Below are 26,325 nucleotides of genomic sequence, written 5' to 3' on the forward strand. Positions count from 1 at the left end.
GGAGAATATAGCTTCCACCTACTCTCCAGCCATCTTAGAATCTGAAACAACACTTTAAAAGGCAGTTTAGCAATGACTGTTAAATTTTGAACCATCTGTACCCGTTGACTCAGTATCCTAGAGAAACACTGCTTTGCTCCTCTGGTTTGACCTTCAGAAAACTCCATAAAACCATCAATAGGGAAACTGTGTGTGTATATGTGTGTGTGTGTGTGTGTATACCACTAGTGGTACACATACACACACACAGTCAGAGAAACAAAGTTAGACAAATATGCACCAAACTTTTGATAATTATTTTCTTAAAGTTGGCAAGATTATGGAACACTCCTATTGTTAATGTTTCTTTAATATTTAATTTTGTCTGACTTTGTATTACATTTGTTTTCGTTAGAAAACTATAGAAATGAACATAATTAACTTTTTTTAAAATGCAATTTCCTTCTTAGTGAATAAGAAGAGCTAATGTTTAAAACCTGTTTCTTTTTCCTTGTGACCTGGGTCAGGTGGATCTCTCAACCCACTGTGGGTTCATGGGTGGGCTTCAGCGCAACGGCAGCACAGGACAGACCGCCCCTTACTATGCTACCTCGACCGTGGAAGTGATTTTCCACGTTTCCACTCGGATGCCATCGGACTCAGATGATTCACTCACCAAAAAGGTAAGGACCTGGGGTGCAGGTGGGCTCTCCTGGTACTGAACAAAGGCCACGATAGCATGCACTGAGACCAGCTAACCCTGGATGCGGCCTCAGTGTCCCTCTTCTCTAACTACAGCTGTAGTTAATCTGACATATTCGGCGTGGCACAAACTAGATCAAGAAATAGGTGCAAAACAATCAATCATTGAGTCTTAAATCCTGCGATTACGATTTAGGAAGAATCTTTAAGGTTATTACTTTTGGATATTTCCTCACATGCCTGATAACTGACAGAAAGTGACAGTGTTGACCTCTCCTGTTGGCAAAGGTCATAAGATGTAATGACCCTGAACCAGTGGAGCCCTGAGAAAGCCAGCGCCTCTGGGGCCAGCTGTGCGGCAGGGCGGCAGTGGCTGTGAAGATGGAAGTGCAGCACAGCTGGCCAGGTGTCCCACCTTCGGCGCTCTCCTTGGTTCTCCTTCACGTTGGCCCTGTGGGCAATTTTCTCTAGATTCAAAGGAAACCTTCCCACCAGGGGGACAGGCCTTGTGCTTTCCCATCGGCTGGATGTTCACCACAGGGGGGCTTCTGTTAGAAGTGAGGAGCACCTGAATGGGGAGGAAGCCTGGAAATCTGACCCACTCCTGTGAGTTTCCTGATGGGAAGAACGTCCACTGGCCTGCCAGTGAGTGGCGGCACCTGGAATTCCTGCCTCACACACTCTTCCTACAAGGAACTGAGGACAGCACCTGGTGGGTTGGAAAACGGGTCATTCAGATGCTGACTAAGGCTGGCCCTTGGGTTCTGGTGTTTGTGATAGCCACGTCTGGAGATAGGCAGACCTGGGCTCAGGTTTATATCCAGTTACTTTACTAGCCTGTGCTGCAGCTTCTTCATCTATTAAATGACATTTAAAATATAGCTTATGCCACACGGTTGTTGTGAAGTAAATGGATAAGGCCTGTAAAATTGCTTAGCACAGTGCCTGGTAAGATCTCTGACAGGAGCCCTCATCATTGCCCATCAGCATAATTGATTCTTTTATTCCCCTGGTTTATTAGGCAGATGATTGATATTGGCCGATGGGCCTCCCTCTACCCACTTGCTTTCCTTCCTCTGCGGTTTTTCTTTTTGACTGCTGTAGCCGCTGACTCTGGACCACGATCATGGTGGCAGCAGTGAGTCTTCCCACGAGACCTCAGCACTCTGGTCTCGGCACAATCACAGACAACTCTCACCGTGACCGAGTGTCGAGGATGCACAAAGCCTGATGGGCTTTCACTCCCAGGCCACGTGCTAGCATGGCCTCCCATTGGCCGTGGGCTGGCTCCCACAGACACGGAGGAGCTGCCTCCACGGCTTAGGTTTCGATGGCTGCCCCGGCTGTGGTGTTCTCAGTGAAGGGGACCCTGCCCTTGGTCGATTTCAGATGACCAAGACCCAGGTGGGGTTTACACATTCGTTCCCTTCTAAGTTCCTTGTAAATTGCTGCTGTTCTGAAAATGTGTCACCATATTCTATGATTCATGACTGAGAACTGTTTTATTAAAAGATAGGCATATATAGAAAAATTTTAAAAATTGTTTTCTAAGTAAAGTAGGATTGTGTTTTTTGAGAAAAGACATGGTGTTTTCTTGATGATATGCCATGCGATAAATAATGTTTCAAAGCTTGGCCTGCCTGAAGGATTCCCTACTGTAATAATCAAAATTCAGCTGATACCTTTTGCAGCTCCAAGATTCAGCATCATTAGTGACACACTCTCTTCATCAGGATGTCTCACAGCTAGACTGAAAATCAGTCACAGGAACAGCAGCCCACCGTTTCTTATCTTATTCTGACTAAATTGTCCCTAACAGCTTAAAAATGAGCTGCAAAATTCTAAAGTGATGCATGGTCTCTTCTGCCCCTATCATGGGGGCACTTTGTCAATTCTGCAATCCGGTTGCAACCCCATCCTGAACTCTTGATCCTTCACTGCTGAAATTTGTTAGCTCCAGCTAGATTAGATTTTTCACAGCTAATCTAACTGCTGTAGGGGTTTGCAGAGTGGGGACAGAGCTGTGCTATTGGATTTATCCAATTCATTTGACTCCAGGACTATAATTGCACTTATGTCTTACAAGGCTTTTATAGCCTCAGGCTGGCCAGCCGCATAAAAAACAAATTGGCAGTGATACAGTCGGAGTGAAAAGGGATGAAAGGCCCACATTATCAGTCTCCAGGCAGCACTGTTCTGGCAGGAAGTTTCTTGGTTAATTTACAAATAAAACTTAGATTTTAGGATGGGCACACTGTCAGCTGAACAATGGGGATGTCAGGCCTGACTGTTACTTAGTAAAAGTAGCAGTCGGGCCCGCTGAGGAGCAGGAATTCTTCAATCAAACAGACGACTCCTTCTGGAGCCAGCTGGCGCTGTAATGCAATTAGCCGAGAAAGGAGGTCAGCCTGTTAGGTGTGCACCATGACCAGTGTCACCAGCGCATGCTGCCTGGCAGCAGCAGGCAGAATGGCCCAGGCGGAGGGACTTTAAAACTCTGTCAGGACGAGAAGTGGCAGGAGGTGCACTTGATGTCTTAGGACTTAAGAATTGAGCATTTGCTTTGAGCCTGTTAAGCGCCTGTGCCTTCTGGAGCCTGCTGTGCAGTGGAAGCAGTCGCTGGCATAAACGACAGCTCCAGGACGAGACTCCTCAGTCCTCCAGATGACACACGAGTCCCATCAACTCGACTTGTGTGCACAGAACTTGCTGCTGATGAGTCTGTGATTTAAGGGCCTCTAATCAAAAATTTTCAAAACTCACAAAATATCTCTGTCATGAAATCCCGTTTAAATTGAACAACACTTTGAAGTTTCCAGAGTCTGTGTACTGACAATGCTGACAATAGGCCAGGTTAATTTATTCATTTTACCTGCTGATATTTTTTGTCGTGGGCAGAAGTGGGTGTGTTTCTGCTCTTTGCTCCAGATTTATCAGCCGATTGGTCCTGTGGCCTTCGCTCTCAGTTTTGCGAGTTAGTTAAACTGTGCTGTGCCCAGAGGTCTGAGGCACGTGGCATTGAAAGCAGCTTGGAGATGATGAATGCTGTGTTATTACCACACGAAAGTGGCTCTTCCTTAGTTACAGAATGGCCACACTGGGAGGATGGGTCTGTTGGTGTGATGCTGTTCTCCCTTGCTATAGTTCTGAGAATACAGTAGCACGCAGAATTAGGAGAGGCCTACTTGGATTATTCAGTTGAATAACCTAATTTAGGAAAAGTAGAGGAACTGCAAAATTTCAATAATCACTGCGTTACCTCCGAGCTAATGTTAGTTTCAAGCTGCCTGGCTGCTGGCCGCCATCTTGGCTGACAGTTAATTTGCATATCTCGCTGATTAGCCAATGAAAAGGGTAGCAGTAGTACGCCAATTACCATGTTTCTCTTTTATTAGTGTAGATTGTTACCAAATACATAAAAACTAGACTTGTGATAAACCTTTAAGAAGTATGTATAGTGGGGAGGTGAGGCAGGGTTAAGAGATCAACCAAAGGACTTGTATGCATGCACATTAGCATAACCAATGGACATGGACACTGGGATGGTGGAAGCTTGTCCTGAGGAGGGGAGGAGTGGGAGGGAGGGGGTCAATCAGGGAAAAAGGAGACATATGTAATACTTGAACAATAAAAAAAATTAAGCCCCCTGCCCAAAGAAGTATATACTAATATAAATTATTTTTAAGAAACTAATAAATATTACTTAAATGTAATAAGAACACTAGTACCTAGAATTTAAAGAGTGCCTTACTGTATAGAAAGTTTGCTCACACACATTGTTTCGTTTATTTTTTATGCTATCTAGTGGGGAGGCAATGTGGCTCAGGAAGGTGAAGGTACCACCTACTCAAGGTGCATGAATAGTGGGTGGCAGAGAGGGCCTGGGAACCAGGGTTGGGCTCCTAATTCAGCACAATTTCTACTTTTCATGGCTATCTAAGTCTATGCCAAAAGCAACTTGTGCTGTCATAGCTCAAATAGGTTAACCCACTTATTATTTTATATACAGAGAGGCCATACAATTTAAAAGCAAGTCAGAGACTCCTGACCTTCTGAGGGGCTTTCACATGCCTCCAACGAGGGGCCTTTGTGAGTTCTTCCAGAGATAGGCTCTGTCAGATGCAAGGACACCCAAGATAAAACCCTGCACGATGACTTCACGTCCTGGGCTGGAGAAAGCAGCGTAGGAAATCATCTAAGTAAGCCTTCAAGTGTGGCAAAAGAAACCAGATCATAAAGGTTAAAATGTTGACCAAAACTGAAGTGCTAAAACCATAAAGGCTGATTGGTGAAGGCCCTCTGACCTACCAAAAATGTGAGGTTTCAGGCCTCTCACACTGCAGGTCACTGTCAACTACTGCAAAAAAGCATTTCTGCTTCCTATATTATTTAATAGATTAAGCCTAAAAGTGTCTAAATTCAGAGGCACTTTAATAGAGATGTTGTCTCAAAGTTAATGTTTTATTTTTATCTTAAAACTAGTGGCCTGGTGCACAAAATTCATGCACTGGGGTAGGGGGTGGGGGAAGCCTGGACTGTGCCCTGTAACAGTGTGGGAGCCCTGCGATCCATCGCCCCAAAGAGGTAGGCCCTATCCACCCATCTGGGGCTCCTCGATGGATTGCCCCAAAGAAGTAGGCTGGAGCCAGGGGTCCCGCTTCCACACCGTGCAGAGCCACGGGAAGCCCCAGGCCTTGCAGCACAGAGGCCTCTACCGGGCCCCGCCCCCGTCTTCGATGTTGCAAGTCCCCGCCCACCCGCATCTGCTGCGCATGCAGCTCATGCTGATCGGTTGTTATGCATGAGGGCGTACCGACCATTTGCATATTACCCTTTTATTAGTGTAGATCAGTGATGGCAAACCTTTTGAACTCGGCATGTCAGCATTTTGAAAAACCCTAACTTAACTCTGGTGCCGTGTCACATATAGAAATTTTTTGATATTTGCAACCATAGTAAAACAAAGACTTGTATTTTTGATATTTATCTACACTAATAAAAGAGAAACATGGTAATTGGCGTACGACCGCTACCCTTTTCATTGGCTAATCAGCGAGATATGCAAATTAACTGTCAGCCAAGATGGCGGCCGGCAGCCAGGCAGCTTGAAACTAACATGAGGCTTGCTTGCCTCAGTGACGGAGGATCGTTGGAGGAAACCAACGTTCCCCGCCTGCGGCTGCAGGCCTCTGAGCCTGCAGTTTCAAACATGGTAACAAATACCACCAGACTTCAGCCAGCAGATTCGCAACATTGTATGCAAAGGCCAGAAACCTACTTTCAGGAGCAGAGGCCTAAGCGCTGGAGCCAAGCCTCAAGCTAAAGCTGGCCCAGAATAAAAAAAGGAAAAAAGGAGCGTTTGGGAGTTCAGTCACCCCCAGCCTGAAAACAGCCCTCAGCCCCTCACCCAGACTGGCCAGGCACCCCAGTGGGGACCCCCACCCTGAAGGGTGTGTGACCAGCTGCAAACAGCCATCATCCCCTCACCCAGGCTGGCCAGGCACCCCAGTGAGGACCCCCACCCTGATCCAGGACACCCTTCAGGGCAAACGAGCTTGCACCCACCCATGCACCAGGCCTCTACCCTATATAGTAAAAGGGTAATATGCCTCCCAGCACCGGGATCAGCATGACAGGGGGCAGCACCCAAACACCCTGATCTGCCCTGCTCTGTGTGTGACAGGGGGCGGCACCCCAACCCCCCTCCCCCCCCCCCCCGGGCCCTGCTCTGTGTGTGATGTGGTAGAGCCATAACCTCCCCATCGGCCCTGCCCTGAGTGTGAGAGTGGCGGCGCCCCAACCCCCTGATCCGCCCTGCTCTGTGGGTGATAGAGGGTGGCGCCCCAACCCCCCCTGCCCCCCCACGGGCCCTGCTCTGTGTGTGATGGGGTAGAGCCATAACCTCCCCATCTGCCCTGCCCTGAGTGTGACAGTGGCAGCGCCCCAACCCCCTCCCACCCCCCCCCCCCACAAGCCCTGCTCTGTGTGTGATGGGGTAGAGCCATAACCTCCCCATCTGCCCTGCCCTGAGTGTGACAGTGGCGGCACCCCAATCCCCTGATTGGCCCTGCTCTGTGGGTGATAGAGGGCAGCGCCCCAACCCACTGATCCGCCCTGCTCTGTGTGTGACAGGGGACGGTGCCCCAACTCCCCTATCGGCCCTACTCTGTGCGTGACAGGAGGGAGCTCCCCAACCCCCTGATGGGCCCTGCTCTGCATGACAGGGTACGGAGCCCAACCCCCCTGATGGGTCCTGCTCTGTGTGTGACAGGGGGCAGTGCCCCAACCCCTGGATTGGCCCTGCTCTGTGCGTGACAGGGGGTCGCACCGCAACCTCCCCATCGACCCTGCCTTGAGTGTGACGGGGCGGTGCCCCAACCCCCCAATCGGCCCTGCTCTGAGCCCGACTAGGGGCTGCACCTAGGGATTGGGCCTGCCCTCTGCCACCCGGGAGCAGGCCTAAGCCAGCAGGTCGTTATCTCCCGAGGGGTCCCAGACTGCTAGAGGGCACAGGCCGGGCTGAGGGACCCCCCCCCTTCCCCCCGAGTCCACAAATTTTTGTGCACCGGGCCTCTAGTTGTGTTATAATGGCTTATGTTCTCTTATATTCATATTAGAGGCCCAATACATGTAACTGGTGCAAGAGTAGGCCTTCCTTCCCCCGGCTGCCAGCACTGGCTTCCCTCTGGCACCTGGGACCTAGGCTGGCTTCCTTCCAGCTGCCGGCAGACACCTGGGACCCCGGCTTCCCTCGCAGCCCTGGCTTCGTCCGTAAGGACATCCGATCTAATTAGCATATTACACTTTTATTATTATAGATTTTTTTCTTAATAACCATTAAATTCTTATAAAGCTCTATCATAATATGGAATAAAAGACTCATGTTGTTAATTAGTTATAGACATGCTCAGCAATATAAAGCATGAGGCTTTGATGCAGGAGTAAAATTTAATTTTTAAAAATCCTTGAAAAGCTCTTTTCCCCATCCAGCCATAATGTTTGCGTGTGAGCATCATCTTAGTCCCAATATGTCTCATAGGTGAGCTGTGTTTTCATGCCCTGGTGCTCTTCCAAATCCTCATAGAGGACATTGGTGTTGCAGCCATTTTTGGTAGTAAAATATTTTTGCATCTGAGTGTTATAATTCAATTTGTAAGCCACGACCCCTCATAAACTGCTTGTATTACTCTGATTAATAAAGAGCCAATTTTCCATTGCAGCTTCGTCACTTGGGGAATGACGAGGTCCACATCGTCTGGTCTGAACACTCCAGGGACTACCGCAGGGGCATTATCCCAACCGCCTTTGGAGACGTTTCAATCATTATTTACCCAATAAAGAATCACATGTTCTTTATCACGATAACGAAGAAACCAGAGGTACATTTTCACATTATTGACCGACTGTATTAACTGACTCATACAATGTTTGCCATATGATTCACTGTTATTAAAAAACAATGATACAGATATGTTAAAGGGTACTTTTTTCCAAAGTGTTAAATGGTTTACACGTATCTGAATTAAAGATGCTATAAGAATCAAGTAAGAATTGGGATTTTCAAAGAATCTTTCATCATGAGCACAGAATTCCATATATTATTTACTTAGCCTGATTTTTTTAAATGTTTTATGTATGATTTTTAAAATGTTTCAAATTTTGTAATTAAAAGAAAGTATACTTTTAAATTTGGGTCATATTGAATAATAATAAGAATTGAACAAACCCCATATCACATCTAGCATTTGTGGATGGCTATGGTTGTAGAATTCACCCTCGCCTAATAGATGAGCACTGCTTGCCAAGCCTGGCTAACTGTTGCTAATGGGGGGGGGAGGGTCAATCCTAAAGGATTATGGGTATGTCCAGGAAGAGGCTGGCCTTCTGTAGCATGGCCCAGGTGATGACTTTTAGCCATTGAAGCACCTGCCACAGAATCATTCAGCCATGCCATATGGTACTGATCATGGGAAAGGCTGGAACCATCCAACGGTTGTGTGCAATGTACTAAATTGGCTGCAGTGTTTTTTTTAATATATTTTTTTGATTTTTTACAGAGAAAAAGGGAGAGGGATAGAGAGTTAGAAACATCGATGAGAGAGAAGCATCGATCAGCTGCCTTCTGCACACCCCCTATTGGGGATGTGCCTACAACTAAGTTACATGCCCTTGACTGGAATCGAACCCGGGACCCTTCAGTCCCAGGCCGACGCTCTATCCAGTGAGCCAAACCGGCTAGGACATGGATGCAGTTTTGATCCTTGCCATGTCTTTAGTGGTACTTCAGCAGTGCTTTATATAGGGACTTGTATTTGTTTTGGAATTATTCATAGAAGGGTTTTTTAAGTGTATTAATTAAACATTTAGTGTATTAAGTCACTCCTCAAGAAAATGACTTGTACTTAAGCTTGATATTAAAAAAAAATAATCTTAAATTACATTCTAAATTATTCTTCTAAAGGAGCTAAAGTTACCATTCTAAATACTCAGTGTTTTTAAGCTTTAAAATAATAGGTAACTGAGATTTACTGGGGTATATAACCTAATCTAAACTGTTAAAGTCGGGATAATTAAGTGAGCTAAAAAATGAAAGGTGCTTCAAACAGTGCCTGGCCCAGAGTAAAAGCTATTTAACTATTAACTATTAGTGTTAGTTATTGTTGTTGTTATTATTATTATTATTATTATTGCTGTTACTATTTTTGTTATATGAAAATAGAATAAATAATAATCCCTAAGCTTAACACAATTATTTCTCAGACTAGGTACAGGATGGGTCACGAATTCAGAAAAGTCCCCCTCTGGCTGGTGAGAAGCCTGACATAAAGGGAGCTTTCTTTTCTATTCAGAGAGCGAAGATGCCTAAAGTTTTTCATATTAAATATTTGTATTATCTTTGATTCAGGTTTCTGCATATGTGAGGTTCTATCTCTTTTTTTTTATATAAGAAAATGCTCTTAGTGCTAGTAACATTTATGTTTATCCATAAAGAGTACTTCAACTTTAAGAATTAAACTAAAAATTTTAGTATTAGACAATCAATAAATTTATTATCCAGTAACTTTCAAAACTGGAAAATGTTTTTCTTTAATATTTAGTATGGATTAATTGGTTATATTAGTTCATTTTCAACATGGCCCTCTAAAATGTCACTTAATGTTTTAAAAATGTTGCCTTTATTTCTATAATATATAAAGAACATGAAATATATTACACTTAAAATGCATGAAAACAAGTAACATACCTTTTTAAAATTTTTAATGTATTTAAGTTTCAAAATTTGGTCATGAATTCTGGCAAGATGAATTGAGCAAATCGCATTCTTAATATTTCAATTCAAAAAGCCTAAAGGGAAGAAGAGAATAATGGCCAACTGGAAATTTAGTGTTATCCCTACATTTAAAGTACAAACCATTACAATGTAATAAAATTAATCCAGACATTTCCAGGGCAAGTGTGGCTGACCTTTTGTTCACCAACCACTGACCCCAGGGTGAATGCAAGAGGCTTGTGGAGGGAAAGTCTGTTTGTTTGGCTTCAGTCCCTGGTATTTAAATTGCATTCCCTAATCAAATGAAAAGGCTGTCCTCTCTATCAGGTTACAGAATCCATGGCAACATTTGGCCTTTTATATCCATAATGTTAGCCTTTTTGTTTGCATCTAAGTAGAGACACCTGGAGCAATGTTAACATTAACCGATTTAGCATTAATAGCTTCATTATATAAGAATTTCTGATCAGATAGCTGTTACTTTTGTTATATTGCTTCAGCTTGTATTATTGTCATTTTTTATCTCCCTGCTTGGCAACCAGGCAATGATTTGCAAATTTTTTTTGTCTTGATTAATTAAGCAATATAATTATCAGTAACCGTGATGCAGTCTTTGCTCAACAAAGCTTCTGGGAGAAAACAATGGTCAGTCTGTTAGTGTGAATGCATTCCACGCGTCCCAGATGCATGAGGATATTATGGACAATGAGGGGAAAGGCCGCCTGTGAGCGAGGACAAAGGGTGCCACGCAGACTCGACACACTGCACATACCGCCAGGGACATGCTGCGGGCTCCCTGGGACACAGACGTCTCGTTAGATTACAGCTAGTCAGCAGAGATTAATTCTCAGCCATTTGGTGCAATAATTTACCCATTCCCTAGTCTTTTAACTTGTGCTCCTTACTATGAAAGTGAAGGCTTTGTGCTCAGAAGGTTTATTTATTTAACCTTGCCAACATTTAGGGATCTCCACCAAAAATCATTATTTTTGCTTAGAAATTGTAATGATGCAGCTGCTGAAAGTTGAGGAATATTCCTTTTGGGAGGGTGGGATATGTACAAATTTCAAAAATTCTAGGTAGAGTCTTTCAGCACCTGTATATTTCATCTGAATATAGTGTGACTCAGTGGTCTAAGTACCTTTATTTGACTGGTCTCTGGGAAGCCATACTTCTCTCTAAAAATAATTTTAATCCTTTTTTTAGGAGGAAAAGAAATCTCATCAGTACACAAAAGTCCTGCTCATTGGACAGAGTCATGCATATTCAAAATTGTACCCTCATTCATTCGGCCTCATTAATAGTGTATGTAATAATGTAGGGCTATTTGTAATACAAGCTCACAGACAGCATTGCTTTCAAGTCCTTTGAAATTTAACATATTTTGCTTTTTCATTCCATACACTTCCCTTAAATATACAAATTATGTGTCTGGCAGAATCCACCACCTCTTACACAGCATTTTTGAAATGGTATGCTGAAGAAGTATGGGTGTGCTTACATTGAGCATATAAAACCCTTACGCATAAAAGGACCTGCTCACTTCTTGAGCTTTTTATTAAAGTTTTTAAAGAAGAAATAAATAAATAAATAAAAATCAGTGTGCTTAGCAGCATCATTTCACTGTGACATTACTTTCAGAGTAAGTCCATCTCCACAAATATCGACACAGTAGTCTTTGTTTACAGAAAAGAAATGTGCTATTGTCAGACTTCTGTTTTTTCTACTTTCATTACTAAGTCGGCAGTCGGGGAAGACTTGCATATGAGTGATTTAAAGGGCTTGTTAAAATGTCCAATTTGTTCTGCAGAAAGGTGATTCATAAAGCTCCCACATTGCAGTCAGTACCCGTATTGCTTTCCTTCTTCCAGTAAGTGTCAGTAATATTGATGTTCAGAACACTTATTTTTATGAATTTGTGAAAGTAAGTTTTAGTGCTTTGGGCATGTTTATCTCCAAGCACATTAGTGACTGTCTGGTGACTGTCTGACCAAAGGGTGGCATGCTGAGGCAGCCTAGCCCAGGAGCAGCTGAAAAAAGAGGAACCTTGTGAAGGATTCTCTTGATCACCTCAACCAGAGTGTCCGTGTTGTAATTGAAAAACAAAGTAGCATGTTCTCCATATGCTACTTTACTCAGCCCTGGTAGATATGGGCATGGGAGAAATAGGGAGGGTGATGGAATCATTTCTCAGAAGTACAGGCAGGAAAGAGCAATCATTTTAAACTTTAGGAGATGGTATCCCAAAGTACCAGCTCCAATGCTGCCACAAGTGGGTGGGCATCTGGGGCAGACCTCTCAATTTCTTTGGACCTCAGCTTCCTGTCACATTCAGGTTGGGTTCCAAATTCTCTTTACAGCCCTTTCAGGGTCCTAAGTGCCCCTTCAAGGCTGGATGCTCTCGTTCCTAAGTGCCCATCTTTTCCTAAGTTGTCCCAACCCGCCAGGCTGCTTGCAGACTCGAGTGAGTGTGTGTATGTGTCCCTCTTCGGGAAGACAGCTAGCCCAGGGCCTTCACCTGGAACACGTGCCCAGAAATGCTGGGTAAGATGAATTAATGCACCAGAAGTCACTAGACCTTTTGCACCTGTGAGGCCAAGAGGAGCCAGTGCTGGTACTTGTGTTTGAAAGAAAATCTTTGACTAGTGTGGCTTCATTATATAGGGAGTGTGTTTGACTACAACAAGCATGTCAAACTCAAAGGCTAACACGGGTCAAATAAGCAAGGCTTAAGTTTATGTGGGCCACAAAAAAACAAAAGCTTCAATTTTCATAGAAACATAGGTTTATTTCAATAGAGACATGCAGAATACAAAGGGCCGAAGTAAATGAGTAACCGTTAACATAAAATAATAGAACATTTTAGTAAAATTAATATTTTTTTCTTGAACATTAGCTTGCCAGACCCTGAATAACTGCACAAATTAATAAGCATAACGCAAATAAACCTAGTTTTCTTGTTCTCCGAAAGCAAAATATTTCCTGTTCCTCACACCAAACAAGTCAGTGGCAATTGGCTGCTAAAATATTCGCTGCTAGTATTAGTGGAAAGGGTGCGCCTGCATGCAAGGCACGTAAGGGAAATGAATGCAACACGATTATAGTAATCAGTCATTAGCGAACATTGTAGTTCGTTATAATTATGTATAACAGGATATCGTAACAATCAAGTTATGGGATTTTTATTAAAAGGTTTCTTGCATACCATTATATTGTCTGGGCCGCAAAATATTCGTTGTGGGCCGCAAGTTTGACATGCTTGGACTATACCAAGGTTGTATAAATTTCTTTTTGTTTCAAATGTGCAGTTTTCTTAAATATTTATCTCAACCCCAATAAAATAACCTTTTTGAGATTAAGTCATACACTTTAAAATACTCTGGGAAATTCTTGGGGAAAGTGAGTTAATTTTTGAATATGTAAAGAATCATTTATTTTGAAAAGATAACTGAAAATAACCAGAATGTACTAAAATACATTATTAAATGAATTACTGCAGTTTTTTCTGTTTTGGTAATTTATTATTATTGTTATTATTTTTAGTAAAGGAATGTCATTGAGAATTTGGTGAAAAGGCAGCTGTCATTCGCAGATGTTACATCAAAATCAAATTTATTCTCTAATTTGTTGCCACTCCTAATTAGAGCAAGTCTCTGGATACAAGGGATTTATGTTGTTCCTTTTGTCCAGCTTTTGAAAGATTATCTGATTCACCCACAAGCAGTTGCCAGAAAATAATAAAGAGCATTTATATATAAGATGAGCTTCAGTACAGATGGTAAAAATCTATAGCCTATGATTAACTCTTACCTCCTGCTTTAGCTTTCATAACAATTTGGCCATTGAGAATCACTGCTCAGTTGATCTTCCTCAAGAGTTGACATTGTTTTCCCCTTTTTTAGTTGGTCTGTGATATATACATCTTCTTTTCCTTTGCCTTCTCCTCCTTCCTGTGGCCAGCCAGAGGCAGGGTGTGAATGTACACCGAGTGGCAAATGGTAGATCCTGCTTCCTGTCAGAAAGCAAGACAGCTCTCACCGTCTACCTCTGAGCTACAAAATGTGACTTTGTTCTCAATGAATGTTAATCTTATTACTGCTATTTCTCATGATGATGCCCATTCATATTCTTCCACATTTTTGTGATCATACAACTGTTTTCAAAAGAGCCTCACAACTCTTTTAAACCATCTCTACTCAACCTAGCCGTTTGGCTCAATGGCTAGATAGAGCGTTGGCCTGCAGACCAAAGGGTCCTGGGTTTGATTCCAGTCAATGGCGTGTACCTCAGTTACAGATTCCTCCCCAGCCTGAGCCCTGGTCAGGGCACGCAGGAGCCAACCAATTGATGTGTTTCTCTCACATTGGTATTTCTCTCCGTCCTTCTTTCTTCCACTCTCTCTAAAAACCAATGGAAAAATATCCTTGGGTGAGGATTAAAAAAGTAATAATAAAACAAAAATAAATAAACCATTTCTCCTGAAACAACTTTATTCATAGAATTGCCCTCCTATTTGCTTTCATCTTTTTGATGTCTGCTTTCCTAAACTATAGAGTACATATCTCTTCTAAGAATTTGCCCCCAGAATTAGAGAATTTATCCTTACAGATTTATTTTCTGTGCTATATCTGAAATTCATTAGTTTGTTGTTTGTTGTTGGTTTTGTTGTTTTGTTTTCTGCATGAATCTTATCACACAGGTTCACCTTTGGGCAGCTTTTACTGGACGTTATAGGAGAAAGTGCACTTATTTTTTTCTAGGACTATATTTTAAATAAACTCTTTTTTTTTTTTTTTTAGTGTGGTGTTGCTAAAGAGAGAAGGAAAAAATTATTCTTTCTTATTTTCTTATTTCTTTGTTGTCATTGTTACTGGAACTAGGCAACAGTGAGTGATTTTAGAAGATGAGGACTCGTGCCTTGATTTTTCTCCTTTGGAATTAAGATGCCCACTCTCCCAGTACTGCGTTTAAGGAGGAAACACTCAGTTGCCATCACTAGTAGAACTAAGTCCCATCCTTCTTTGTTCCCATTTGAGTTTCCTCAGATCTGACTGCTTCCTCTGTACTGTAGGTACTAATCTCAAAATAGCTTTGCCCAATCTTTGCCGTTTTTACATCTCTGTGTTTTAACTGTGGAGCCCTTTTCTCACATCCACCAAACAAAAGAAGAGATGTTGCTACAGACGCCTGCTCAGGACACAAGGGCCACGCCTGTCACTCTTTCTCTCTGACCTTTCAGCCATCTCCATGAAGTAAAAGACAGACGGTCACAACAGATCTTTTTCTAGGAATGTGAAGAGAAGCAACAGATTTGGTTACTGTCTAGCCCTCAGAGCCTGGGAAGCTGGAGGCCTTCATTCAGTCATTCAGGCAGCATATATCTATTGAGGCTGCTTCATGCCAGGGCACTATGTCAAGTAACATAGTTCTTATAATTGTCTTGACTAATTTATGTCTTTTTATTTCCATATAAATTTAGAATAAGCTTGTCCATATCTATAAAAAGAGCTTACTAGAATTTTTATTTGGTTTGTGCAGAATCTATAACTCAATTTCAGAAGACCTGATATCTTAACAGTATGGAAACTTCCAATCCGTGAACATTGTACATCTTTCCACTTATTCAAGTTGTCTTTCATTGTAACTATAGATGTCTTCCAGAGCTTTTGTCACATTTATTTCTAAATATTCGATGCTTTTGATGCTATCACAAACAGCATTTTTAAATGTTATTTTTCCAGTTGTTAGTTGCTAACATTCACAAATACTGATTTCAAGGAAATATTATATCCTGTGATCTTTCAAAATTTACTTATTAGTTATAGTTAACTTTGGATTTCTTTATGCACTATCATATTATCTGTGAATAAAAATAACTACTTCTTTTTAATCTTTAAGTTCCTTTTTTCTTTTTCTTATTTTTCTTTATTATAATAACAGGGATCTTCAAAATGTTGAATAGAAGAAGTGAGACTTTTCAAATCTCAGGCTGAAAACATTTAATATTTGACCATTAATTATAATATAATACTTTTTTCCTTTAAAACTTTATCAAATCTATTCCCAGATTGCTGGGAAATGTTTTATATCATGAATTTTTATCCATGCTTTCTTTATATTATGTAGTTTATCTTCTTTATTCTGTTAATGTAGTAAATTGCATTGATGGATTTATGAATGTTAAATCAACTTTGCTTATTTTTAATGGAAAATACCACTTGGTCAGGATATCTTTTTTGTATATTGCTGCATTTGATTTGCTAACAATTTGTAAAGGTTTTTTACATCTTTGTTGCGAGATATAGTCCATAGTTGTCTTATGTAAGTTCCTATGGGCAAATACAACCTTTCACCATTGGATCCCAAGACCCTCCCCTGAGACCAGTAATAGAAAAGGTGTTCTACAGATTGTCCTTGACACAAGTCAGAAGACCTAGGCTGGAGACCCATATTCATTCATTAATCTAAATTATTTTACATGTTCATTAATTTACTTATCCAACAGGTATTTGCATTCTAACCATATGCCAGGTACGGTGCTACTTATTGGAGGTTTTGCTTCTCCATCCCCAGCCACTCCTTCTTAATCTTCTTTGCAAATTCTTCCTCATGTCTCCAACCTCCAAACGTTGGAGGGCCACAAAATATAGTCCTTGAACCTCTTTTCTTGCTCATCTGATTATCCAATCTTGTGACTGTCAGCCCCATCTATAAATTAATAACTCTATAAATTCTCTACCCTGAGCCCCTCCCTTGACTTCTAGCCTGATATATATTCTGCTGCCTTCATACATTACCACATTACCACTGGCATCTAATAGGCATCTCAAACTTAGCATGTGTAAAATTGAGCTAATGACCCCCCACACACACACACACAAACACACACACGCACACGCACTCAGTCTTCTCCATTTCAGGAAAAGGTGGCTCCTGCCTTCCAAGTGCCAGACTACACAACCGTGGCATCATCCTTGACTCCTTTTATTTTTCTTTTCTCTTTCACTTTATTAATAATCCTCAGAGAATCCTGTCAGCTCTACCTTCAAACTATATCCAGAAACCAACCACCTCTTCCCATTTCTCCTGCTACCATTCTGTTCCAAGCCATCATCGTCTCTTGCATGAATTATTCAGTAACTTCCTAACTGATGTCCATAACTTTCCCAAAATAACAACCAGACAGTACCTTTAAAATGTAGGTTAGATCATAACTCCCACAGCTTTCTTCTTACTCAGAGCAGAAATCTAGAATACTTAAAATTTCCTACAAGGCCCCTATTACTACCTGTCCAACTTTATCTCCTTCTGTTCTTTTTCTTGCTCACGCAGTTGTATTTGCTGTTCCTCTGCCAGGAATGCTTTTCTATCAGATGACATCATAGCTTGGAGATCATTTCCTCACTGCTGTCAGGTCTTTACTGAAATATCATCTTATGCTTAAAGCTCTCCCTGGCCATGTGGAGAACTTCCCCCCTCAAAAAGAGGCCTATTGCTCTTCCCTGCTTTATTTTTCACTTTAGCACCTTTACTTCATATATTTTATGTATTTGTGCTGTATATTCTCTGAAACCTCCAATAAATTCTAAGCCCAGTGAAATCTGGATTTTTTTTTTTTTATTCACTGCTGTGTTCCTAGTGAGTAGAATAGTGTCTGTCACATAATAAAAGGTTTTGAGTGAATGAATGGGCAAATGTGAGGGTGAATAAATACAAGAGTTACAAGACAGACCCAATCCTTGACCTCATGAAGCTGACAATCTCTGCATTAGTGAATGGAGTCCAGTTTATGAAATTCTGATGTGAGAGAGAGAGAAGAAGAAAAAATCCAAAAATGGCAGACACCAAAACTTCATGGGTTGCCTATATATAGAAGTGGGTCCAGTGAAGGAAAGCTGAGCCTCTGTTAAAAAAGAAAAAGAGGGAAATGAGAATAATGCAAATATTGGAAGCAGAGAGAAAGAAGGTTCAAGCAGAACGAGGACTATAAGATGCTAACAGGAATAATCATCATCTCTATTAATAGTTAATATAAATCAAGATCCATGCAGAAATTTTTCCAGTTCCAAAATTGGCTTCAGAAGGATGCAAAGCTAGAGGTATGCAGTGAGACAAGGCTGCTTTTTGTGCACAATCCACAGGATGTAGGCACTTATAAAAGGAATAATGCCTTTCTATAAATGACAGCAGGAAACGAATAACCTGGTAACAGTTTGACATTAGAAGCTTTGCTAAAGATAAAGAGGCCATAGTAGAGGAGCATTGTGGAGCAATCCTTTTTTGCTTGATTCGAAAGCCCTCAACCTGTGTCCCGTCCAGGTCAGCATTTATTCTGTGGGCAATAGCCCATGGGCATGGCAGGTCTGAGACACCCATTGGTGGTTCTCATATCTTTGGTTTGACTTTAATTGGTTTTTTGAAAATTAAGTGTTTTTCTGTTTTGAATCCACAGGTTCCATTTTTTGGGCCTCTGTTTGATGGAGCCATAGTGAGTGGGAAGCTACTGCCAAGCCTCATATGTGCCACGTGCATCAACGCCAGCAGGGCCGTGAAGTGCCTCATCCCACTCTACCAGAGCTTGTATCTTTTTGCTTTAAATATGCAACTTAGTAACTACCCCAGAACCCAGAATCCTGGCAGTTTTTCATCAGAGGTAAGTATTAACAACTGGGCAGAAGAGGGAAAACGATTTTCAATTTTTGTTGCAATAACATAATATCATTTGTTAATTTTTATTAACTATAGCAATTCCATGTTGCATTAAACTTAGAGGTTTGTTTTTTTTTCATAATTTAGTCACATAAGTTTGCACTAAGAAGCTGTGACTAAAGAGATGTCCATATATATGTTCTCGGGTATTTCCTCAAGTTCAATCTCCTCCTGCATCCACCCCCATTTGTTGCAGTCTGTTGTGAGGTCACTCAGAAGGCCTACCAGAAACCAACAGCAAATGAAATGACTCTAATAAATCAAAGAGTGTGGCAAGTGCCACCAGAGAGTACAAACAGCAGTCGAGGAGGAGGTCAGAGGCACGAGAAGTCGCATCCGGTTGGGAGGACAGGAAAAGGTGTCCTTAACCAAGTTGCGTTTGAACTCATCAGTAGGAATGGCTAGAAATTCTTTTGTAATTTTCCCAAATCATTACCGTCACTTCTCTAATTCTTGATCTTCTCTAAAAACAGAAGAAATTTCACTTTTGTAATTTTTATCAAATGTTAATTGGCATGCTACCTCTTTAAAATCCAGGCATGATCTCTGATTATAAGAAAAATAAATTAAGGTGACTTCATAAAATTGTTGTAAAAGGGATCTAATCTCCTAATAAACCTTTGTTTCTAACTGGTATTGATAATGATTATAAACATATTGCATTTGACCTGGTTCTCTCTACTTCTCCCAACCTAACCATAAGTGATATGTCACTGGAGGTTAGAGGTGAGGGGTGAGTGAGAAATACCATGTGTGAATAGATCCAATTTATGAAAAATACCTTACTTTAAAACCCTGGTCACTTCATTGACTGATATTCTGTTTTTAGATTTAAAAAAAAAATGCATATGCCATGTGGCAACTTGGAATTATCATAGAAATTAGAAGTAGAAAAGAGCTATTAGGGCCCATCTGGTCCCTCCCCAGGGGCCAGGGTAGCATTATTCCCTCCAGCATGCTCCCTGATGCTTTGTTCAGGCTGGCGGTGCATGTTTGGGAGATGGCATTCTTTGCGGTGATTTCAACAGCACTCTAGACTTAATCTCGTGGCTGGTATAGGTTCAGCCTACAGCATGGAGTTTTTATTTCACGTGCCGTTGAAAAGAGGTCTTGGCAGAAATGAGAAAGCCGTGTTCTGCAATTGGTTTGTCAGTTTGCATGTCAACTAGGATGCGTGGGACACTCATCCATCAAATATGTTGAATCAAGGCAAGAAAGTTATTTGCAAACAAAAATTCCGTTTTGTATATAAGTCCATTTTGGCTTTTGTCACGTCACCTTCGCCACCTATCTAACTTCTCATTATAAAATACATGCTTGGTTATTTTGTTGAACATTGCAGATGAGGTTCTTGCCCTGTGCTTCACAGGAAAGACAAAGAAGCTCATGAAGTTCTGTAAAACAGCTAAATGGGAGGAAGGTGAATGTGGGGGAAAGTCCTCATCCGAGAGAGCGTGTACACTGAGGTTAGAGGGATGAGAGAGAAGCTGTGCCCGGGCAGCAGGGAAGCATTTTGGCAGAGGACACTTAGCAAGTACAAGGTCAGAGTGTTTTCAAGTGGTAAATTTGTGGGGTTTTTTTTTTTAGGATTTTCTGCATGGTCAAGTCCATCAGGGTGTTTGTGACACATGTAAGAGCATGTTTTCAGCAGAGATGGTTTTCTGGGTGGCACCTGAGGAAGCCGAGCTTCCATAACCCTTTAATCTCATGGCCTGCCTTGCAAGTTCTGTTCTGAGTACAGCATCCAGGCTGCCTGAGCCAGGGCCTCAGGTAGAGGGGAAGTGTAGGGGCCAGACACATGATCACAAGGGTAAACAACCAATGCTCTCCACTGTATTTATTGTGTCCAATGATTTGCCCAACGATGATGTTCAGTGGGCTAGGTGTATTAACTGCATTTTCAACTTACAATGGGTTTAAATTCCATTGTAAATCGAGGAACATCTGTACATGGAAGTAACACACTAAGGCTACATAGGGTTCCTTGGATATTCATGTGAAGTAAGACACCCTTATTTTTTTCTGCATTCAAAGCAAGATCTGGTTCTGATGGAGAGTGCCCTCTCCAGGTAGACAGGTCTCTGCTTACTCAGCCATAGACTGTACCACACTTCCCAGGTGCTTTCTTTGGGTCATTCCAAGGTCACTCCAAACTCCAGGCATAACTGGTATCCTGTGCTCATAGGGCGAGGGGCAAGGAGCCAGCAGACCACATACTGTGTGTGTCTGTCTCCTCTGCCCATGTGTATGCTCCATTGTCTCATCAGACTTAACGTGCAGAACATAAAACCAAAGGAGAAACTGTTAAGAATTTCCAGGTGGCAGCAGCAGAACATTAAACCAAGCAGGGCTTGTCATAAGCAGCTGCTCAGTCACAGGCCCATGAAGCCCTCTCTGGAGCCCATTCTGAACAGCCCCTTACCCACCACCACCCAGTGTAAGTTGGAGAACTCTGGACCTGGAGTTCATTAGATTTTATTCTCCTTCCTAAAGCTGACAGTATAGCCCTTGGAAAAACTGTATTGATTTATGAACTAAGACCCTTTAAGGAATGAAGCAGCTTGTGTGCATGGCCCTAGAAGACACAGTTCATTTAAGAGAGCAAAAATCTGAGAAAGAGTTACTATTACAGTTTCCCTAGAATTAGGTATAGTAGTGGGTATCGGCAAAGAAAGGGGCATTTCTTTGTCAACACGGGCCATTTATATGGACACTGCTGTGTTCTCGTTTTGTTTCTGATATTTAGATTGCAGTTGTTAAGTAGAACATTGCCAAACTGCTCATTTCCTCAAAATGTCATTTGCTTTCTAGGTATCCAGATGACTGTTTTATGAGCAAAGGGCATGCTGTGTAGTTCAGATGTTCTGTAAATCCTTTGTACTGACCATGGAGAGCTAAACATTGAACCTGTTAATGAAGAGGCAGTGGTGTTAGTTTGCAGTAGCTGTTTGTTTCCAGCTAATGATGATGCTTAACTGCCTTGAATAGTGTCGGTTGACATTCAGTCTTACATTTAACTAGAAGTAGAAATGTGGGCAGTTCCATATCAATTTTGTTCAGTAATAATCAAGAAAATACAGCATTTCTTATTAAGCAGAGGACTGGGAGCATTGTTGGGATGGATATGCCTTTGTTTTTTGTAAATCTTAGGATCTTTTTGAGCAGTAAATCCAGCTTAGAACCTATATCAAAGGAGTTCTTATTTGATGTCCCCTTGGCTAAATGATAAAAAAAATTAAAACAGTGTGGTGAAGGCTCATAGGAAACTGCGAAATACCATTGACTTACATGATCTAAAAATATTAACACAGTTGGAAAGTAGCCTTAGTTACAGTTCAGCGTAGTCCCTTTGTTCCCTCTGGGTTTTCTGGTAACTTCCTTGGCGGGCTAAATCCAATCTGTCCGGTGGAGCCTTCGTCCTGTGGCCACTGCTCTTCTGAGTGATGAGGGCCAACTCACCTGCCATCTGCTTTTCTATCCCTTGTGGGCAATCAGAGGGCCCGTGCCTGTGCCTCAGAGTGTTGTAAATGGGAAGCTTGCCACATGTCATGTTTACAGTTCCCAAGCCAACTAAAGATTCCAAAACCAAGCCATGGTCAGTTGATAAAAGTTTCCAAAAGCATTTGAGCCAGAGCTTTCATTCTCCTCCTCAGATAACTTATTTCAGGAAAAAGATTGCACACAATATGCATTGTGCCCATTCGGAGGAGTTCACCCTGAATCAGACAGATGGTGGCTTTTTAAAATAAACGTCCACTTCAACAGAACAATAGTCTCAATGGCACTTGCCATCTCTCCTCTCTGGAATGTCAGCATTTGACTGAGAGAACTGGGCTGCTAAGAAAAAGTAATTTTGTACCTCATTCTTTCACATTCACATTTAGTTTCCTTTGCAATTAGTAGATATATTTGATAATACCAGAACTTTTCTCTTATACTCATGACTTCTTAATATTGGTAAGTTTTGTTTCACTGTATACACCTTCAAAAATGGCCCTTCTCTCCTGTTTCTTTTATCTCCAGTGGGATCTTTGTTCTTTTTTCTGAGAAAAACTTTAATTTCCTCCATTTGTCTCCATATACTTAAGAGAGGTGTATGAAAATGAGGCAAGTGGTACTCAGTGGTGTATTTTGCCATGCAGAACCAGTTATGCCTTTGCTAACATTTCCTATGTCCCTTCCATGTTCCAGGCATTGTCCTAGGCATTAGGCATAGATGCTTCGTACAGCAGAGTGTGGAACACACACACACACACACACACACACACACACACACACACACACACGATGGACAGGACGAAGGCATTGCAGGGGCAGTGGAAGGAGTTCAAAGAGTAAGTGAGGGCCTATCTCGGGCAGTGGCAGGGAGATGGATTGGATGCCTACATAAAGCAGGTAGACTAACTCAGTGTGGACCAGCTAGGTTTGCTGGGGGGCAGAGGGTGATGAGAAGAGGATCAAGGACTTTGTGTAGCATCACACTGGAAGAGTAGGTTTGGGAGGGGGTGGTGAAGAGAGAGAAGGGGGGGGGAAAGGAGAAATAGCTTCTCAGAAAAGCAAGGAGGAAATGAAGCTTTACCTTCAGCGGGGTCAAGCAAGACATAGGCTTGGGGGAGGGGGGGAGGGGAGGTCAGACCCATGGCCTCTTCTAGCAGCCTCAAGTCTTTACCTAGACTCTTTACCTAGGTCCTCAAACTACGGCCCGCAGGCCACATGCGGCCCGCCGAAAACATTTATCCGGCCCGCCGGGTGTTTTTGCTGCCGCTGCCTGTCCTGCTTAGCAGCCGACTCGTCCCGGGCCCACAGTGCGCATGTGTGGAATGTCTGAGGGACAGTGAACTGGCCCCCTGTTTAAAAAGTTTGAGGACCTCTGATAGAGCATTGGGTGTAATAGGACTTAGAACTGAATTACTTCAAGGAAAGAGGCAAACACAGTTCAGATAATAGCAACACCAAAAAGAAAGAAAGGATTGTAGTGCCTAAGAATGGAAAATGCACAGGAGAGGGCTGGGCTGAAGACCGGCAGCCCGAGTGGAGTGATACTCCACACAGGAGGCCTGCACAAGCTTCTCTAACCCACATTTCTACTAGTACATAGGCCCAAAGACAAAGTATAGCGTAATAGAGATTTACACTGCTCCATATTAGATCCAAGATATGTTCTGCTAGGGCATCAGCATTTGAGAAGTTCTTGTCTGGCAAGCAGTCTCCTCGCTCAGAAGACACAGGAAGCAAATGAGGGGAACCACTATTTTGGATACATTCCTTAGCGACTTAATAGACTGGATTTGTGACTGTGGATGTTGCAGAAAATAATGAGTTTGCGCTTGAGATTGTGTAAGAACGGGAGAAAAACTCAAGTAGACCTGTGCCCAGTCATGGGGAAGCACATTTCAAAAAGTGGAGTTCAGAGGTAAAAAGGGCATATCCCCATGCATGGGTTGAGGTTGTAAAGGGAATATGAAATGAGGGATTTTTTAATTATAAAATTAAGACTATTTCTCTGAGAAAGAAGAAGGGAGGCATATAAGAGCAGCCAGCGTGGTTGCATAGAGTGGACCGATGCCTTCGTATTCAAATCAGGGTTAAGAGAGGGGCTCCGCCCTGTGCTGACGGAGGTCGTCATTCTTAGCCCAATCCAAGTTGTCCTCTGTCTTCTTCACATGAGAAGGGGCAGCAAGTGTCTTCGTGTAGGAAGAGAAACTCCAATCACTGAGAACACATAATCCTTTGCGGTCCAATGTTATTTTTGGAACCCAAAAAGTCTGGTCCAAATTAATTGACGAGATTGAATGTTGAACTTTTTAATGTTCTTATTGCTCGACATTGGACCTGCTCCTGGTCTGTTGAGTCAGTCTTGAGGTTGGACCGAAAAGAGTTAAGAATAAAAAAGAATTGCCCCTGCAAGTAAGACCCAGCCTTTAAGGCCACATATGTCTGGTTTTAGAACTGTTTTATAATAGTCTCAGAATCACAGTAACTTTTTTTTTAGAAATCATGTCTTAAAAGTCTGCTCCTAGTATTGAAAACAGGAAAATTTCCTCGTTTCAGAGGATTAAAGGGTGAATTTGGGGATGTTGCATGGATTCCTTGTAAAATTGTTAGACTGGGTTGTTAAATGGCATGTGATCCTTCAGAAAAGAATTAGTCCACAAATAAAATATCCCAAACACGCTCATTCTCAGAGATTAGAGGAAACTTAAAAATATAAATCTTAATTTCAGTAAAACACAAGATAAAGTGTCATAATCATCTGGCAGATAGGACAGAGAAATGTGGGCCCATGGGAGCGGGTGACTTCACGGTGGCCAAACCTAAAATGCGTTAATTCATGGATCACCCATTGACTGGGTCCCTTGTGTCTCTAGTAGTGTATGTACCATAGCTCAGCTCAACCCCTCTTCCATCCAACAAATTTATTATCAGCAACTTTCACGAAGATCTAGAATGCCTTAACTAATTTTATTCAGGCAAAAGCAGGAATCAGAACTGTCACAGCCGATGAGCCTGCCACACCCAAACCCCCAAAGTGAGATTAGGTCACAGGGGTGGGCAAACTTTTTGACTCGAGGGCCACAATGGGTTCTTAAACTGGACCTGAGGGCCGGAACAAAAGCATGGATGGAGTGTCTGTGTGAACTAATATAAATTCAAAGTAAACATCATTACATAAAAGGGTACGGTCTTTTTTTTCAATAGTTTTATTCATTTCATCCGGCCCACGGGCCGTAGTTTGCCCACGGCTGCTCTAGAATATGACCAATGACCAGAGGAAACCAGGAAGCAGCTGTTAGCTCAGTGTCAAAGCAAACATTCAAAACCCAGAGCCTACAAACTGCAGGCCGAATTCAGCCCCCAGATGGGCTTTGTTTGAACTGTGGTTGGCCTCCAACCTTACTCAAAAAAATTGAGTTTATCAGTCACCTTAAAAATTGGGAGATTTTGTATTTTTAAAATATGGATTCTGATTTTTCAAAGAATCAAAACCTTGACCTGCCAGGGCCTTCTTTCCTGCTGACAGCAATTGGCCTCCTTACAGGCTGCATGCTTTCCTGCTCCCTACAGCCCAGAGCCCGCCCCTCCACGCCTCCCAGTGTTGAGGCTGGCATCAGGTGCCACCATCATGCCCCCAACCCCGCAGTTGGCCTCCCTCTGAAGGTTGGTGAGGGCTAGTGGGCCAAGCTGGTAAATCAGTGCCTGGCCAGGTGGGAGCCCAGTGAGTATCACCACGGTTATCATCACATCACCAGCCTGGCCCCTGCAAATAGGAGCTTTAAACCTCTAGTGAAAACTAGAACTACCCAGCTGTGGAGTTAGGTCTCAGGAAGTATTCACTTTTTACCATTGAGGTATTAAAGGCTGGCGGCTGCTCTTCCCTCAGGAAAAGTTATTGAAGTCTAGCAATCTGTGCAGAAAGCAGGCCGACATCATGCTTGAGGGAGTATCAGTAACCATCCCAGCTTTCCTCCTGTCTCCCGACTCTCCCATCTGCAGTAGGTGGTCATCCCTCTCATCACCAGTCCTTTACAGGGGTGTGCTCCTCCCCACTGTGGGCCTGTGGTACGGTGACCCCCTCGTGATTTCCCTCTTGGCCACTCTGCTGCCCCCAACCACAGGCTCCCCTTTGGTCTCGCCTGTGACACAGACCCCTCACCCTCCTGCAG

At 42.5% G+C, this 26,325-nt stretch overlaps 1 protein-coding gene across 5 annotated transcripts in view; it reads left to right on the forward strand.

The window, feature by feature from the left end:
* The window catches only part of RALGAPA2 (Ral GTPase activating protein catalytic subunit alpha 2), a 295,521-nt gene that overhangs the window by 199,917 nt on the left and 69,279 nt on the right, over window positions 1-26,325 (forward strand). For 3 of the 5 annotated variants that reach the window (XM_059705412.1, XM_059705417.1, XM_059705414.1), the window contains 3 exons: window positions 507-662; window positions 7,902-8,060; window positions 18,405-18,605. In XM_059705412.1, coding sequence (XP_059561395.1) covers window positions 507-662; window positions 7,902-8,060; window positions 18,405-18,605 — 516 coding nt within the window. The remainder of the gene's footprint in view (window positions 1-506; window positions 663-7,901; window positions 8,061-18,404; window positions 18,606-26,325) is intronic. The other 2 variants (XM_059705413.1, XM_059705415.1) reach the window with 1 other exon arrangement.

The sequence above is a fragment of the Myotis daubentonii genome, chromosome 8 (assembly GCF_963259705.1).
Source record: "Myotis daubentonii chromosome 8, mMyoDau2.1, whole genome shotgun sequence".
NCBI classification, from domain to species: Eukaryota; Metazoa; Chordata; class Mammalia; order Chiroptera; family Vespertilionidae; genus Myotis; species Myotis daubentonii.